This window comes from Oncorhynchus mykiss, chromosome 5 (assembly GCF_013265735.2).
Source record: "Oncorhynchus mykiss isolate Arlee chromosome 5, USDA_OmykA_1.1, whole genome shotgun sequence".
NCBI classification, from domain to species: domain Eukaryota; kingdom Metazoa; phylum Chordata; class Actinopteri; order Salmoniformes; family Salmonidae; genus Oncorhynchus; species Oncorhynchus mykiss.
Window position 1 is genome coordinate 98,531,963 of NC_048569.1, and position 17,812 is coordinate 98,549,774.

The following is a 17,812-nucleotide window of genomic DNA, read 5'->3' on the forward strand; positions in this document are numbered from 1 at the left end:
GGTCCAGAATACACAGGGTTCCTCCCTCCCCATATGGACTGATCCTGGTCCAGAATATACAGGGTTCCTCCCTCCCCATATGGACTAATCCTGGTTCAGAATATACAGTGTTCCTCCCTCCCCATATTGGCTGATGCCATTCAATAATTTAAAAAAACACAAGACAAGTAAAAGTTGTCTAGCGAAATGTTAAAGCAGTGCCAGGTCTCTCTCCATTCAGAGACATCAGTATCTGTCTGTCAGAGTGCCAAGTCTTTCTCTCCATTCAGAGACATCAGTATCAAGCCTGTCTGTCAGAGTGCCAAGTCTTTCTCTCCATTCAGAGACATCAGTATCAAGCCTGTCTGTCAGAGTGCCAAGTCTTTCTCTCCATTCAGAGACATCAGTATCAAGCCTGTCTGTCAGAGTGCCAGGTCTCTCTCCATTCAGAGACATCAGTATCAAGCCTGTCTGTCAGAGTGCCAGGTCTCTGTCCATTCAGAGACATCAGTATCTGTCTTTCAGAGTGCCAGGTCTCTGTCCATTCAGAGATATCAGTATCTGTCTGTCAGAGTACCAGATCTCTCTCCATTCAGAGGCATCAGTATCAAGCCTGTCTGTCACAGTGCCAGGTCTCTGTCCATTCGGAGACATCAGTATCAAGCCTGTCTGTCAGAGTGCCAGGTCTCTGTCCATTCAGTGACATCAGTATCTGTCTGTCAGAGTGCCAGGTCTCTGTCCATTCAGAGATATCAGTATCTGTCTGTCAGAGTGCCAGATCTCTCTCCATTCAGAGACATCAGTATCAAGCCTGTCTGTCAGAGTGCCAGGTCTCTGTCCATTCAGAGACATCAGTATCTGTCTTTCAGAGTGCCAGGTCTCTGTCCATTCAGAGATATCAGTATCTGTCTGTCAGAGTGCCAGATCTCTCTCCATTCAGAGACATCAGTATCTAGCCTGTCTGTTAGAGTGCCAGGTCTCTCTCCATTCAGAGACATCAGTATCAAGCCTGTCTGTCAGAGTGCCAGGTCTCTGTCCATTCAGAGACATCAGTATCTGTCTTTCAGAGTGCCAGGTCTCTCTCCATTCAGAGACATCAGTATCTAGCCTGTCTGTCAGAGTGCCAGGTCTCTCTCCATTCAGAGAAATCAGTATCTAGCCTGTCTGTCAGAGTGCCAGGTCTCTGTCCATTCAGAGACATCAGTATCTAGCCTGTCTGGAAGTTGTCACATCTTGCAAGTCTCCATATATGTTTCTGTGAACACACACATAGTCACTGTTCTATTACCAAAGGCAGTTTGTACCTATTTGTGTTTGATATCACTTGTCCTATGCTGAAGTTTGAACAGGTCAGACTAAACCTACTTAATTCTGATCTCCCCATCAACAACAGTTGGTGAGCAGACAAGAGGTGAGGCTGGGGGGGTGAGGTCTTTGAGAGCAACCCAATGATGGGTATGGCAGCGTAGAGCAGCTCCTGGCCCCTCAAAGATACTGGTTGGTCACACAAACACACAGAGTACTGATTACATTATCCGACGGTGGTAATGATTAGCCTGGTGGAACCAACGCGGTGTTCATCTTTCTATTTCACTTCAGACATCATAAAATGTGACGCAGAATAGCTGCCTGTTTGAGTATTGTTTTTAATAACGTGTTACAATGTTTGTGTTAGCGCCTGTTCATTACATCATGCATAGCTGTTCTTCATTTGGCCTAAATTAAATGTTCACCGTTGGAGAACATTGTGACATTTCAATTAACTGCCTCATGACTATAGAAATTGAAACATTGTGATTTAAGAGACACAAAGTAACAATAGTTTGACAAAATATGCCAGAGAGATTCACAAGACTATAACGTTGGAATAGTGCTGTCCTACGCTGTCTGGTGTGGACACTCGGGTGAAGCCGTTGGATAAAATTAATTGTATATATTTTTTGCTTTTGAACATGTTTTAAATATGCTATAGGTCTACATGTCTGGCCTGTATAGTTTGGACTATCCTTTTCGTAATGGATGAGACATCAAAACAACTTATAAAAACCTATTCACTTTACTGTCATTCTGAAAATGATTTTTCTGAATCAGCTGATGATTGTTGAAACCGAGTCTTAAATTGAATGTCTAATTTTACACATTATTATATTAATTATTAGTAATAAATAACACTGCCATTAAAATACAAGGAATTAAAAGTGTTTCATGTCACATGATTTTAGGCAAGTAAAATGTTTAAATGTATTAAAATGTTACATTCCCATGACGCCAAAACGACGGTTGTAGTTTTAGGAGGTCATACTTAAATGTAAAATACTAATAGGCAGACAAACAAAATAAGTATTTTATTAAATGAAGATTCTCACCAAGACAGGCAGACAGTCCAGACAGACAAATAGAACACTAAGCTATACATTGCACAAGAAGAATACAGGCTATATTAAGAGAATGAATGTAAATGTATGACGCTAATGAACAATAACTTGGCTCAATGGATTACCTTAGAAACGATCCTCTTTGAACTAACAGATCTGAATACATGGGTTGGATGGAGAATAAATGGGATGGATGGAGAATAAATGGGTTGGATGGAGAATAAATGGGATGGATGGAGAATAAATGGGTTGGATGGAGAATAAATGGGTTGGATGGAGAATAAATGGGATGGATGGAGAATAAATGGGTTGGATGGAGAATAAATGGGTTGGATGGAGAATAAATGGGTTGGATGGAGAATAAATGGGTTGGATGGAGAATAAATGGGATGGATGGAGAATAAATGGGTTGGATGGAGAATAAATGGGTTGGATGGAGAATAAATGGGATGGATGGAGAATAAATGGGTTGGATGGAGAATAAATGGGTTGGATGGAGAATAAATGGGATGGATGGAGAATAAATGGGTTGGATGGAGAATAAATGGGTTGGATGGAGAATAAATGGGATGGATGGAGAATAAATGGGTTGGATGGAGAATAAATGGGTTGGATGGAGAATAAATGGGTTGGATGGAGAATAAATGGGTTGGATGGAGAATAAATGGGTTGGATGGAGAATAAATGGGTTGGATGGAGAATAAATGGGATGGATGGAGAATAAATGGGTTGGATGGAGAATAAATGGGTTGGATGGAGAATAAATGGGAAGGATGGAGAATAAATGGGTTGGATGGAGAATAAATGGGTTGGATGGAGAATAAATGGGTTGGATGGAGAATAAATGGGTTGGATGGAGAATAAATGGGTTGGATGGAGAATAAATGGGTTGGATGGAGAATAAATGGGTTGGATGGAGAATAAATGGGTTGGATGGAGAATAAATGGGTTGGATGGAGACTAAATGGGTTGGATGGAGAATAAATGGGTTGGATGGAGAATAAATGGGATGGATGGAGAATAAATGGGTTGGATGGAGAATAAATGGGTTGGATGGAGAATAAATGGGTTGGATGGAGAATAAATGGGTTGGATGGAGAATAAATGGGTTGGATGGAGAATAAATGGGTTGGATGAAGAATAAATGGGTTGGATGGAGAATTAATGGGATGGATGGAGAATTAATGGGATGGATGGAGAATAAATGGGTTGGATGGAGAATAAATGGGTTGGATGGAGAATAAATGTATCTGCTTGGCTGGGGAATTCGTCTACTAGTTGTATCTGCTTGGCTGGGGAATTAGTCTACTAGTTGTATCTGCTTGGCTGGGGAATTAGTCTACTAGTTGTATCTGCTTGGCTGGGGAATTAGTCTACTAGTTGTATCTGCTTGGCTGGGGAATTAGTCTACTAGTTTATCAAACTGGTTTTTATTTAATATACATTTTCACATTTAAACGTAACACACATAACCTGTCGTTGTTGATGAAGCCGTCTGTGTCAACAGGGCAGAAACTCGGGTCACTATCAGAGGCCTCATAATGGTGTGTCCTTTTCATAAGAGTCGAGGGAGACTGGCTACAACGGAGGAATTGTCACAACTTGTGTCGTGTGATTATGAGACTAATTCCGTGCTTTACAGGTGTAGATTGACTGGTTCCCGATTGGATTAGATTCAGGCTATTACACTATGCAACCAACTGTGACATGTTTTACTGTGGCCATTTGCTATGGTCAGCTGTTGTAGTCAGACATGAGTTAGCTAGTACCACCATAGCCGCATTCAGTATTTATTTATGCCCTGGACATGGACTGCACCTCGGAGGCTAATGTGACTGTTTTGTTATTACACTAACTTATACTGGCATGGAACTACGATGACATTGCTAAAGTAGGCAAATAATTAGTAGGAAACAACATTGCCATTTTACGTCGTCAAATTTACTTTAGAGAGATGGTAATGCCATTACTGTTACTAGCAGGGTTTCGAAAAAAAAAGAATCTAGCAATGCTAACGTTAGCTAGTTAAAATATGGTTATCCCCTCAATTTTAGTTAGCTGGTTCAAGTTAAACTGCATCTAAAGTCAATCTGGCAACATAACAATCATGACAAAAGGTTTTCCTACAAATTATTTGCCTTATTTTGAAATGTGTTTCCAAGAGAAATCAGAGTTGTATTGAGGTAGGCTAATGTTAGACAGCTAGTTATGCTAGCGATGATAATGATTATCAAAATATACATAACCAGCAGTTTATGGTTTCGCCACCGGTATATTAAATAAATAAAACAATTCACCACCACTGGGGACCAACAAACTCCAACCACCTACTCCACATATGGGTACTAAGGTCCAACAACAGAGCCATCGCTTAATGAGAGGTCGACACGTCTGGTTAGCAGATATCACTGAATTTGTTCAGGGAATGTGTCATTCTAATGCTAGATTCACAATCCACATTGATAAGGGAAGTGAAGTGGGTGGTGATTTGCACTTGGAGCTTGGTAAAGGATGCATGAATTGTTTACATAATTGTAATCCAAACCGAACCGTCATTTACTTGTTGTATTAAACTCTTTTTTTTAAACCAAAATTATCCTTTTTACACTTTGTAGTCAATTGTGACACTACAGTCGTGGCCAAAAGTTTTGAGAATGACACAAATATACATTTTCACAAATTCTGCTGCCTCAGTTTGTATGTACTCCATATGCATATACTTCAGAATGTTATGAAGAGTGATCGGATGAATTGCAATTAATTGCAAAGTCCCTCTTTGCCATGCAAATGAACTGAATCCCCCCCAAACGTTTTCACTGCATTTCAAAAAAAGGACCAGCTGACATCATGTCATGACATCATGTCAGTGATTCTCTCGTTAGTGTTTACGAGGACAAGGCTGGAGATCACTCTGTCATGCTGATTGAGTTTGAATAACAGACTGGAAGCTTCAAAAGGAGGGTGGTGCTTGGAATCATTGTTCTTCCTCTGTCAACCATGGTTACCTGCAAGGAAACACGTGCCGTCATCATTGCTTTGCACAAAAAGGGCTTCACAGGCAAGGATATTGCTGCCAGTAAGATTGCACCTAAATTAACCATTTATCGGATCATCAAGAACTTAAAGGAGAGCGGTTCAATTGTTGTGAAGAAGGCTTCAGGGCGCCCAAGAAAGTCCAGCAAGCGACAGGACTGTTTCCTAAAGTTTGTTCAGGTGCGGGATCGGGGCACGACCAGTACAGAGCTTGCTCAGGAATGGCAGCAGGCAGGTGTGAGTGCATCTGCACGCACAGTTAGGCGAAGGCTTTTGGAGGATGGCCTGGTGTCAAGAAGGGCAGCAAAGAAGCCACTTCTCTCCAGGAAAAACATCAGGGACAGACTGATATTCTGCAAAAGGTACAGGGATCGGACTGCTGAGGACTGGGGTAAAGTCATTTTCTCTGATGAATCGCCTTTCCAATTGTTTGGGGCATCTGGAAAAAAGCTTGTCCGGAGAAGACAAGGTGAGCGCTACCATCAGTCCTGTGTCATGCCAACAGTAAAGCATCCTGAGCCCATTCATGTGTGTGGTTGCTTCGCAGCCAAGGGAATGGGCTCACTCACAATTTTGCCTAAGAACACAGCCATGAATAAAGAATGGTACCAACACATCCTCCGAGAGCAACTTCTCCCAACCATCCAGGAACAGTTTGGTGACGAAACAACGCCTTTTCCAGCATGATGGAGCACCTTGCCATAAGGCAAAAGTGATAACTAAGTGGCGCGGGGAACAAAACATCAATATTTGGGTCCATGACCAGGAAACTCCCCAGATCTTAATCCCATTGAGGCGGGTGGACAAAAGATTCTGACCAACTCCAAGCATTGATTATGCAAGAATGGGCTGCCATCAGTCAGGATGTGGCCCAGAAGTTAATTGACAGCCACGGTGGATTGCACAGGTCTTGAATAAGAAGGGTCAACACTGCAAATATTGACTCTTTGCATCAACTTCATGTTATTGTCAATAAAAGCCTTTGACACTTATGAAATGCTTGTAATTATACTTCAGTATTCCATGGTAACATCTGACAAAAATATCTAAACACACTGAAGCAGCAAACTTTGTGGAAATGAATATGTGTCATTCTCAAAACTTTTGGCCACGACTGTAAAATAAAGAAAGAGTTCAATGCATGGTGTGTGTCGGCCAGCCAAGCCTCAATGCATACAGGGATAAGACCCACAATGAATGGACTTACAGTGTAGTCGGAAAGTATTCAGACTCATTGACTTTTTCCACATTTTGTTACGTTACAGCATTATTCTAAAATGGATTCAATTGGTTTTTTTTCATCATCAGTCTACACACAATACACCATATTGACAAAGCAAAAACTATATTTTTTTGAAACGTTTGCAAATGTATAAAATAAAGAACGTAAATAGCACATTTACATAAGTATTCAGACCCTTTAATCAGTACTTTGTTGAAGCACCTTTGGCCGCGATTACAGCCTTGATTCTTCTTGGGTATGACGCTACAAACTTGGCACATCTGTATTTGGGGTGTTTCTCCCATTCTTCTCTACAGACCCTCTCAAGCTCTGTCAGATTGGATGGGGAGCGTCGCTGCACAGCTATTTTCACGTCTCTTCAGAGATGTTAGATCGGGTTCAAGTCCAGGCTCTGGCTGGGCCACTCAAGGACATTCAGATACTTGTCCCGAAGCCACTCCTGCATTGTATTGGTTCTGTGCTTAGGGTTGTTGTCCTGTTGGAAGGTGAACCTTCACCCCAGTCTGAGGTCCTGACCACTCTGGAGCAGGTTTTCATCAAGGATCTCTCTGTACATTGCTCTATTCATCTTTGCCTCGATTCTGACTAGTCTCCCGGTCCCTGCCGCTGAAAAACATCCCCACAGCATGATGCTGCCACCACCATGCTTCACCATAGGGATGGTGCCAGGTTTCCTCCAGACGTGATGCTTGGCATTCAGGCCAAAGAGTTCAATCTTGGTTTCATCAGACCAGAGAATCTTGTTTCTCATGGTCTGAGAGTCCTTTAGGTGCCTTCTGGCAAACTCAAAGGGGGCTGTCTTGTGCCTTTTACTGAGAAGTGGCTTCCGTATGGGTACTCTACCATAAAGGCCTGATTGGTGGAGTGCTGCAGAGATGGTTGTCCTTCTGGCAGGTTCTCCCATCTCCACAGAGGATCTCTAGAGCTCTGTTAGAATGACCATTTGGTTCTTGGTCACCTCCCTGACTAATGACAGTCTCCCCTGATTGCTCAGTTTGGCTGGGCGGCCAGTCTTGGTGGTTCCAAACTTCTTCCATTTAAGAATGATGGAGGCCACTGTGTTCTTGGGGACCTTCAATGCTGCAGACAATTTTTGGTACCCGTCCCCAGATCTGTGCCTCTACACAATCCTGTCTCGGAGCTCTACAGACAATTCCTTCGACCTCATGGCTTGTTTTTTTTCTCTGACATGCACTGTCAACTGTAGGACCTTATATAGACAGGTGTGTGCCTTTCCAAATCATGTCTAGTCAATTGAACTTACCACAGGTGGACTCTAATCAAGTTGTAGAAACATTTCAAGTGTGATCAATGGAAACAGGATGCACCTGAGCTCAATTTCGAGTCTAATAGCAAAGGGTCTGAACACTTAGGTTTTTTTTTAATCAATTTGCAAACATTTATAATAACCTGTTTTCGCATTGTCATTATGGGGTATTTTGTGTAGATTGATGAGAAACAGTTGTATTTAATTCATTTGAAAATATATATTTTATGTTATATATAATAAGGCTGTAACGTAACAAAATGTGTAAAAAGTCAAGGGGTCTGAATGCTTTCCGAATGCATTGTATATTAACCAGCCTCATCATAGACTGTGATATCATGACAATGAATGACTCTTACCACAAAACCAGCCTGAAGCAGGAAGCACACTAGAATCATGTAATTGCTTGGCTTTTTTAAATGTCACCTACAATTCCATTTAATCCTTAACATCGTTGAGATAATAATATACCCAGAATGCATTGTGGCTCTGAAATGAGTAATTTTTCTGCAGGACTATGAAAACATGAATAAATTAAACAATAATAATCAATTGCAGTAAGTGACCTGTGCTGAAACCTACAACACAGATCTATTGTTTCTGCCAAGACAAAGGACCTGTGCTGTAACCTACAACATGGATCTGTTGTTTCTGCCAACACTTGAATATAAAAGGACAGTCAAACACTGTTTAGGAAATGAAATGCAATCATAAAATCCAAACCATGCCTGGTAAACTCACTTGCCAACTCCCTATAACACATTCCAACAGCACCTTCCAAAGACCCTATAGCACATTCAGACACATTCAAGCCAACACTCTAGAATTGTACCGAACACTCAACCAACACTAAATCAGAGATGTTCAGGGAATCTCTCCAGTATTTTTCCTCAAACATCATCACTCAACAAAACAAACGACCTAGTCTTTGAGAGATGGCACAACCACTTCTGGAGAATACCATGAGGTAATAAACTATGCAAGGCGCGGATTTAGTGACCTGAATGCCCAAGGTAGAATATATTCTGCAGGCCACCCCATGTCTATTTAACAAAATCACGACACATCAGCATATCATTGCAGCAAGGTTTTCAGAACTATTGAAGTATATTTTTCAGAACTATTCTGGATCATGGTCTAATCTCACAGAACTATTCTGGATCATGGTCTAATCTCACAGAACTATTCTGGATCATGGTCTAACCTCACAGAATAATCCTGGATCATGGTCTAACCTCACAGAATAATCCTGGATCATGGTCTAACCTCACATAATAATTCTGGATCATGGTCTAACCTCAGAACTATTCTGGATCATGGTCTAATCTCACAGAACTATTCTGGATCATGGTCTAATCTCACAGAACTATTCTGGATCATGGTCTAACCTCACAGAACTATTCTGGATCATGGTCTAACCTCAGAACTATTCTGGATCATGGTCTAATCTCACAGAACTATTCTGGATCATGGTCTAACCTCACAGAACTATTCTGGATCATGGTCTAATCTCACAGAACTATTCTGGATCATGGTCTAACCTCACAGAACTATTCTGGATCATGGTCTAATCTCACAGAACTATTCTGGATCATGGTCTAACCTCACAGAACTATTCTGGATCATGGTCTAACCTCACAGAACTATTCTGGATCATGGTCTAACCTCACAGAACTATTCTGGATCATGGTCTAATCTCACAGAACTATTCTGGATCATGGTCTAACCTTACAGAACTATTCTGGATCATGGTCTAATCTCACATAACTATTCTGGATCATGGTGTAATCTCACAGAATAATCCTGGATCATGGTCTAACCTCACATAATAATTCTGGATCATGGTCTAACCTCACAGAACAAGAATCTCACGATGTCTCCAGTGCGCTATTCTAGCCCGGTGTCGGGCTAGAATGGGCATCCAGCAAGGAAGGAGGGTGCCGGCTCAGCACTCCTGGTCTCCAGTGTACCTTCTTGGACCAGGATATCCTGCGCTGGCTTTGAGTACTGTGTCTCCGGTGAGTCTACACAGCCCAGTATGTGCATTTGCAGGGAGAAAATAAACATCCAGCCAGGAGGGGTTGTGTCAGCTCTACACTCCAGACTTCCAGTACGCCTTCACATTCCAGTACGTCCTGTTCCTGCTCCCCGCACTCGCCCTGAGTTGTGTGTCACCAGCCCAGTACCACCAGTGCCGACACCAGGCCTACAGTGCTCCTCGGCAGTAAAGAGCATCCGACAACAGTACCCAGATCGTCAGTTTTACGAGGGTATGTTTGGCAGCATGAGTGAAGGATGCTTTGTTGCGAAATAGGAAGCCGATTCTAGATTGAGCTGCAACATGGTTCAATGTGCCAGTAACTCAGCACAATCTACTTTTTCATTTGTTCAAATTGCCGATGTTTTATTCAGAATCATGAAGAGCTAGTATAACAAATGTGAATCGTATACATTTTTTTATGAATGTGAAAATTATTTTTACATTAGCTACATACAACAAATCGTTTCCACATGACATATAAAGCACGCAAATATGACTGAAAAGTATGTCTGAATACTTTCCACATAGATATCTTTTTAAAACCTCAGTGAGAAACAACGGTGGAGGCGTCACGTCAACAACCACGATCATGTTCTTTCATTTAATTTACAGTAAGATAATTTTAGCTTGAGTTAGTTTCGTCCCCCTTATTGCGTGGAAATGTGTGACATTTTCGATTCATTTTGGTCATCAGAACAAGAGAGCTCAGTTTGTTGTTTTTGTAAAGTTGTGACAGTGTTTCCTGACAAAGATTGGTTTATATACTTGTTGATCCTGACAGACTAGCTGGAACTGGTATAGCTACCAAAGTTACTCGAAGTTCCCACCTAAAGCTGCCAAGGTCAGTGTTTCCCTAGCGCAGGTGAAAGATCTTTTAAACCAACAAAAATCATTCTACAAGGAGCCTTTACAACAATTTCTTCCAGGGAGTGCTTGATGAAACAGGGCTGAAAAAAGATGACAACTGGTCCACGAGAAACGACATCAGCACTGTCTGTGAATCTATGTTAACAACGGCAGGGAAAAAGGATTCTCTACTATAGAAGAAGGTAAAATAACATTGTTATGGAATCCCAGAGTCTCCACATGAGACGGAAAAAAAAAAAAAAAACGGGAAAATCATCGATGAAAAGCCAAAAGTGCTGATATCAGCCATGAAAGCTGCCAGAGAGCACGGGGACATTGTTTCCATCGGCTGTGACAGGCAAATTGTCCGCCTGGCGAGACTAGCTCACTTACACTCAAACGTTTCTGATTGACTGACGAATAATGTCATTTTTTTACATCTCAGATAAGCTACTGATGAAAGGGTGAAAGATAAGCTACATATATTAATGGGCTTAGATGGGCTTAGAAATAAGGTTCATGAAATCAATAACTTGTTTACATCAGATAACATTCATAACATTCACACCATCTCTGAGACTAATATATTTCCTTTGATGATACAGTAGTAGCAAGGGATATAACGAATACCTATTATTTTTATTTTTTTTAAAAACTTTATTTAACTAGGCAAGTCAGTTAAGGACAAATTCTTATTTACAATAACGGCCTACACCGGCCAAACCCGGACGACGCTGGGTCAATTGTGGGCCGCCCTAAGGGACTCCCAATCACGGCCGATTGTGATACAGCCTGGATTCGAACCAGGGTGTCTGTAGTGACGCCTCAAGCACTGAGATGCAGTGCCTTAGACTGCAGCGCCACTCGGGAGCCCAAAGGGACCCTATGGGGTGGTGTTGCTGTGTATATTCAGAGGCATATTCCCATCAAGCTTAGAGAGGATCTCATGTTAAATGTTATTGAAGTGATGTGGTTGCAGGTTCACCTGCCTCAGCTCAAGCCCATTCTTTTGTGGCTATAGGCGACCAAGTGCTAACAGTCAGCATCTGGATAATATGTGTGTATGTGATATTAATTACGGTTTTTGTGTCACGATCACATTGTGTCACGATCGCAGATTTTAGAGAAACAAATATCGGTACATACAAGTGTCTTATATCGGCTGAAAGCTTAAATTCTTGTTAATATAACTGCACTGTCCAATGTACAGTAGCCATTTCTGTGACAAAAAGCCATGCTATTGTTTGAGGAGAGCTCCTAAAAACAAAAAACTTTTTTCACCACGAAAGGTTTGATAGATTCACCTCTGAAGGTGAAATGTGTACTTACATTCTGAAATCTTGCTCTGATTTATAATCCAAAGGGTCCCAGAGATAACATGAAGTGTCATTTTGTTAGATAAAATCCTTTCATATCCTAAAAAGGTCCATATAGAATGCGCAATCAATTTTTTTCCCACTTGTTCAATTTGCAAAGAAATTAATCTGTGAAAATCTAACCCTAAACGTTGTTTCAACCAGTCAAATCACGTTCGTATGTATTCCTCAGAGATCCTAGAACGTAACCAGACTTTACTATATCATTAGGGGTTTAGTATATCCTATAGGACACCAAATATGGTCAGAGAGCGACGCCCTTATGGCACGCCAATGGTGTGGCCGGTCTTCATTTGATCGACTGTATCTTTGTCAAATAAGCACCAATCGGGGTCAAACGAAGCTAGCTAGATGGGTTTTACGGGAGTATCCGGAAACCCTGTATCTGTTGTAAAATGAAGCTACTAACCTTGTGCGACAGCCAGTCTTTTCCTTTTGGACAAAAATTACAAGAATATGGAGAATTATGAAGTTTTGCAAATGTTGAACTTACAATATGGCTACTAATACTGGAAAAGCTAAGTCAAAGTCCAAGCATACAGATTTGACGATATTCTTGCAGATTTTTTTTTTTTTAAATGTCTCCTTCACGATTTGTCCAAATGTACCTGGGTGACTTCACACTAAATGTCATGTACTTTGCTCATACTTCAATTTATCCGTCGGAAACTTTTCACTTCTGCCATCTTGTGGACACCATCGGAATTACAACCAGAGTGATGGCTAGATGTGGGATCTTTGTTGAATTTCGAAGATGGTAGAATTTTTTTTTTTTTCTTTGTATTTTCTTCTACCAGGTCTATTGTGTTATATTCTCCTACATTCAATTCACATTTACATAAACTTACAAGTGTTTCCTTTCAAATGGTACCAATAATATGCATATCCTTGCTTCAAGGCCTAATCTACAGGCAATTAGACTTGGGTACGTCATTTTAAGTGAAAATGTAAAACAAAAGGGGGCTATCCCAAAGAATAATATATTTTTCGTCTATTTTCTGGGTGACCTGAATATTGACTGGTTTTATCAAGATGTCGCTCAAGAGGAAGCTTTTCACTGTAACCTGTAATCTGGTTCACACTACAGGAACAAGATCATCCACTTGTATTGTGTACTGTTTGAACTTTTAAGGCCCCGTGAATTGATGAGGAATTGAAAAGTGGTATCGTTTAGCGAGATAAAGCATTAAAAAAATACACACAAACCCCCCATAACAACGAAGCAAAAACAGTATTACATAAGTATTCAGACCCTTTACTCAGTACTTTGTTGAAGCACCTTTGGCAGAAATTACAGCCTTGAGTATTCTTGAGTATGACACCACAAGCTTGGCACACCTGTATTTGGGGAGTTTCTCCCATTCTCCCAAGTCCGGGCTCTGGCTGGGTCACTCACGGACATTGAGACTTGTCCCGAAGTCAACCCTGCTTTGTCTTGGCTGTGTGCTTAGGGTCATTGTCCTGTTGGAAGGGGAACCTTCACCCTAGTCTGAGGTCCTTAGCACTCTGGAGCTGGCTTTCATCAAGAATCTCACTGTACTTTGCTCCATTCATCTTTCCCTCCATCCTGATTAGTCTCCCAGTCGCTGCCTCTGAAAAACATCCCCATAGAATGATGCTACCACCATCATGCTTCACCGTAGGGATGGTGGCAGGTTTCCTCCAGACGTGACGCTTGGCATTCAGGCCAAAGCGTTCGATATTGGTTTCATCAGACCAGAGAATATTGGTTCTTACGGTCTGAAAGTCCATTAGGTGAATTTTGTCAAACTCCAAGTGGGCTGACATGTTCCTTTTACTGAGGAGTGGCTTCCGTCTGTACACTCTACCATAAAGGCCTGATTGGTGGAGTGCTGCAGAGATGGTTGTCCTTCTGGAAGGTTTTCCCATCTCCACAGAGGAACTCTGGAGCTCTGTCAGAGTGAACATCGGGTTCTTGGTCACCTCCCTGAGTAAGGCCCTACTCCCCCAATTGCTCAGTTTGGCCGGGTGGCCAGCTCTTCCATTTAAGAATGATGGAGGCCACTATTTTCTTCGGGACCTATTTTCACTTTGTCATTATGGGGTATTTTGTATAGATTTATGAGAAAAAAAAGTATTTAATACATTTTAGAATAAGGCTGTAACGTAAAAAGAAAGTGTAAAAAAGGTGAACTATGAACTATGAAATACTTCCAGAATGCTCTGAATGTACAGTACCAGTCAAAAGTTTGGACACACCTACTTATTCAAGGGTTATTCTTTATTTTTTTTTGCTATTTTCTAGAATAATAATTAAAACATGAGAACTAGGAAATAACACATATGGATTCATGTAGTAACCAAAAAAGTGCAAATATATTTTATATTTGAAATACTTCTAAGTAGCCACCCTTTGCCTTGATGACAGCTTTGCACACTCTTGGCATTTCTTTCAAACATATGTTTATAATTCAATATAATTATGTAATGAAAATAATGTATTCTTCTGATAATAGATAATAGACTGGTGTTGATAAGAAATCAAAACCTGTAAAGATATAGGTGCTGGTGCTGAGCATGGATGCACAGGAGGAGGTACGTTACTCACAGCTGGAGAAGATGAGTGGGCAGGAGTGTTCGTCCATGGGGAAGTTATGCAACTGTAACTGGCACTCTGCATTTATGGTCAGCCTGAAAAAAAGACAGACAGAGATTTTAATTAATCAAAATGTAAACATTTTACATTTGGATTGAAATTAAAAAGGAAATAATCTCAACAGAGAAAAGGGTCCTGTGCGCTACCTACAGTGAGTGTGTAAAATATTATGAACACCTTCCTTTTAACCCTAACCCTAACCCTTCCTAATATTGAGTTGAACATCAAGAACACCTTCCTAATAACCCTAACCCTTCCTAATATTGAGTTGAACATCAATAACACCTTCCTAATACCCATAACCCTTCCTAATATTGAGTTGAACACCTTCCTATTGAGTTGAAACCTTCCTATTGAGTTGAACATTAGAACAACTTCCTATTGAGTTGAACACCTTCCTATTGAGCTGAACATCAAGAACACCTTCCTATTGAGTTGAACACCAAGAACACCTTCCAATTGAGTTGAACATTATAACACCTTCCTATTGAGTTGAACATTAGAACACCTTCCTATTGAGTTGAACATTAGAACAACTTCCTATTGAGCGGAACATCAAGAACACCTTCCTATTGAGTTGAACACCTTCCTATAGAGTTTAACACCTTCCTATTGAGTTGAACATTAGAACCCCTTCCTATTGAGTTGAACATCAAGAACACCTTCCTATTGAGTTGAACACCTTCCTATTGAGTTGAACATTAGAACACCTTCCTATTGAGTTGAACACCTTCCTATAGACTTGAACCCCTTCCTATTGAGTTGAACACCTTCCTATAGAGTTGAACACCTTCCTATTGAGTTGAACACCTTCCTATAGAGTTGAACACCTTCCTATTGAGTTGAACATTAGAACCCCTTCCTATTGAGTTGCACCCCCCTTTTCCCTCAGAAGAACCTCAGTTCGTCGGAGCATGGACAGTCTATCAATAATTACAAGCTACCTGGGTCTGACACCTTGGATGGAAAATTACTGAGGATCATAGCGGACGGCCTTGCCATGCCTATTTGTTATCTCTTCAATCTAAGCCTACAGGAAAGAATGTGCCATCAGGCCTGGAGGGAAGCAAAAGTCATTCCGCTACCCAAGAATATCAAAGCAACCGTTCCTGGCTCAAATAGCAGACCAACCAACATGTAACCAACACTTAGTAAACTTTTGTAAAAAAGTGTTGGATGATGCTATTTCACAGTCAACAAATTAACAACAGATTTTCAGCACTCTTCTGGGGAAAGGGCATGAAACATGAACTTACACAAATGACTGATGATTGGCTGAGAGAAATTGACAATGAAAAAATTGTGGGAGCTGTTTTGTTAGACTTCAGTACAGCATTTGACATTATCGATCATAATCTGCCGCTTGAAAAATGTCTGTATTATGGCTATACATCTATTACATACAGCCGAGAAGAACTATTGGATATAAGAGCAACGACAACTTACTAACATTACGACCAGGAATACGACTTTCCCGAAGGGGATCCTCTGTTTGGACCACCAAGCAGGACACTGGATCGGATCCCAGCAGGCGACCCAAAACAACGGCGCCGCAGAAAGGGCAGATAAAGCGGTCTTCTGGTCAGGATCCGTAGATGGGCACATCGTGCACCGCTCCCAAGCATACTACTCGCCAATGTCCAGTCTCTTGATAACAAGGTACACAAAATTCGAGCAAGGGTTGCCTTCCAGAGAGACATCAGAGACTGTAACGTTCTTTGTTTTACGGAAACATGGCTCACTCGAGATACGTTATCAGAGTCGGTACAGCCACCCGGTTTCTTCACGCATCGCGCTGACAGAAACAAACATCTCTCTGGTAAGAAGAAGGGTGGGGGTGTATGCCTTATGGTTAACGAGTCGTGGTTTGATCACAACAACATACAGGAACTCAAGTCCTTTTGTTCACCCGACCTAGAATTCCTTACAATCAAATGCCGACCGCATTATCTACCAAGAGAATTCTCTACGATTATAATCACAGCCATGTATATCCCCCTCCAAGCAGACATCTTGACCGCCCTGACAGACCTGGAAACAATATATATCCTGAGGCAGCATTTATTGTAGCTGGGGATTTTAACAACGCTAATCTGAATACAAAGCTCCCTAAATTTTATCAGCATATCGAATGCACGACCCAGGCTGGCAGTATTCTGGATCATTGCTACTCTAACTTCCGCGACACATACAAAGCCCTCCCTCACCCTCCCTTTGACGTATGTGGCAGGGTCTACAGTCGATCAAGAATTACAAAAAGAAAACCAGCTCCGTCTTGCTCCCAGACAAATTAAACAACATTGCTCGCTTTGAGGACAATACAGTGCCACTGACACGGCCCGCTACCAAAACCTGCGGGCTCTCCTTCACCGCGGCCAACGTGAGTAAAACATTTCAACGTGTTAACCCTCGCAAGGTTACCGGCCCAGACGGCATCACTAGCCGCTTCCTCAGAGTATGCGCAGACCAGCTGGCTAGTGTGTTTACGGACATATTCAATCAATCCCTATCCCAGTCTGCTGTTCCCACATGCTTCAAGAGGGCCACCATTGTTCCTGTTCCCAATAAAGCGAAGGTAACCTAGCTAAATTACTATCGCCCCATAGCGCTCACTCCGTCATCATGAAATACTTTGAGAGACTAGTCAAGGATCATATCACCTTCACCCTACCTGACACCCTAGACCCACTCAAATTTGCTTACCGCCCCCAATAGGTCCACAGACAATGCAATCGCAATCACACTGCACACTGCCTTAACCCATCTGGACAAGAGGGTGGGTCTCGACCCCACAATGTGCAACTAGGTCCTGGACTTCCTGATGGGCCGCCCCCAGGTGGTGAGGGTAGGAAATAACATCTCCACCCCGCTGATCCTCAACACTGGGGTCCGACAAGGGTGCGTTCTCAGCCCTCTCCTGTACCCATGTCTGTGTGTCTCCTGTACTCCCTGTTCACCCACGACTGATCCTCAACACTGGGGCCCCACAAGGGTGCGTTCTCAGCCCCCTCCTGTACTCCCTGTTCACCCACGAC

The 17,812-nt window shown here is 41.8% G+C and overlaps 1 protein-coding gene across 1 annotated transcript in view; it reads right to left on the reverse strand.

Annotated features, from left to right (window-relative positions):
- Window positions 1-17,812, reverse strand: part of LOC110523058 (gamma-aminobutyric acid receptor subunit gamma-3) — a 257,745-nt gene that overhangs the window by 43,454 nt on the left and 196,479 nt on the right. The window contains exon 4 of the mRNA XM_036978984.1: window positions 14,730-14,812. Coding sequence (XP_036834879.1) covers window positions 14,730-14,812 — 83 coding nt within the window. The remainder of the gene's footprint in view (window positions 1-14,729; window positions 14,813-17,812) is intronic.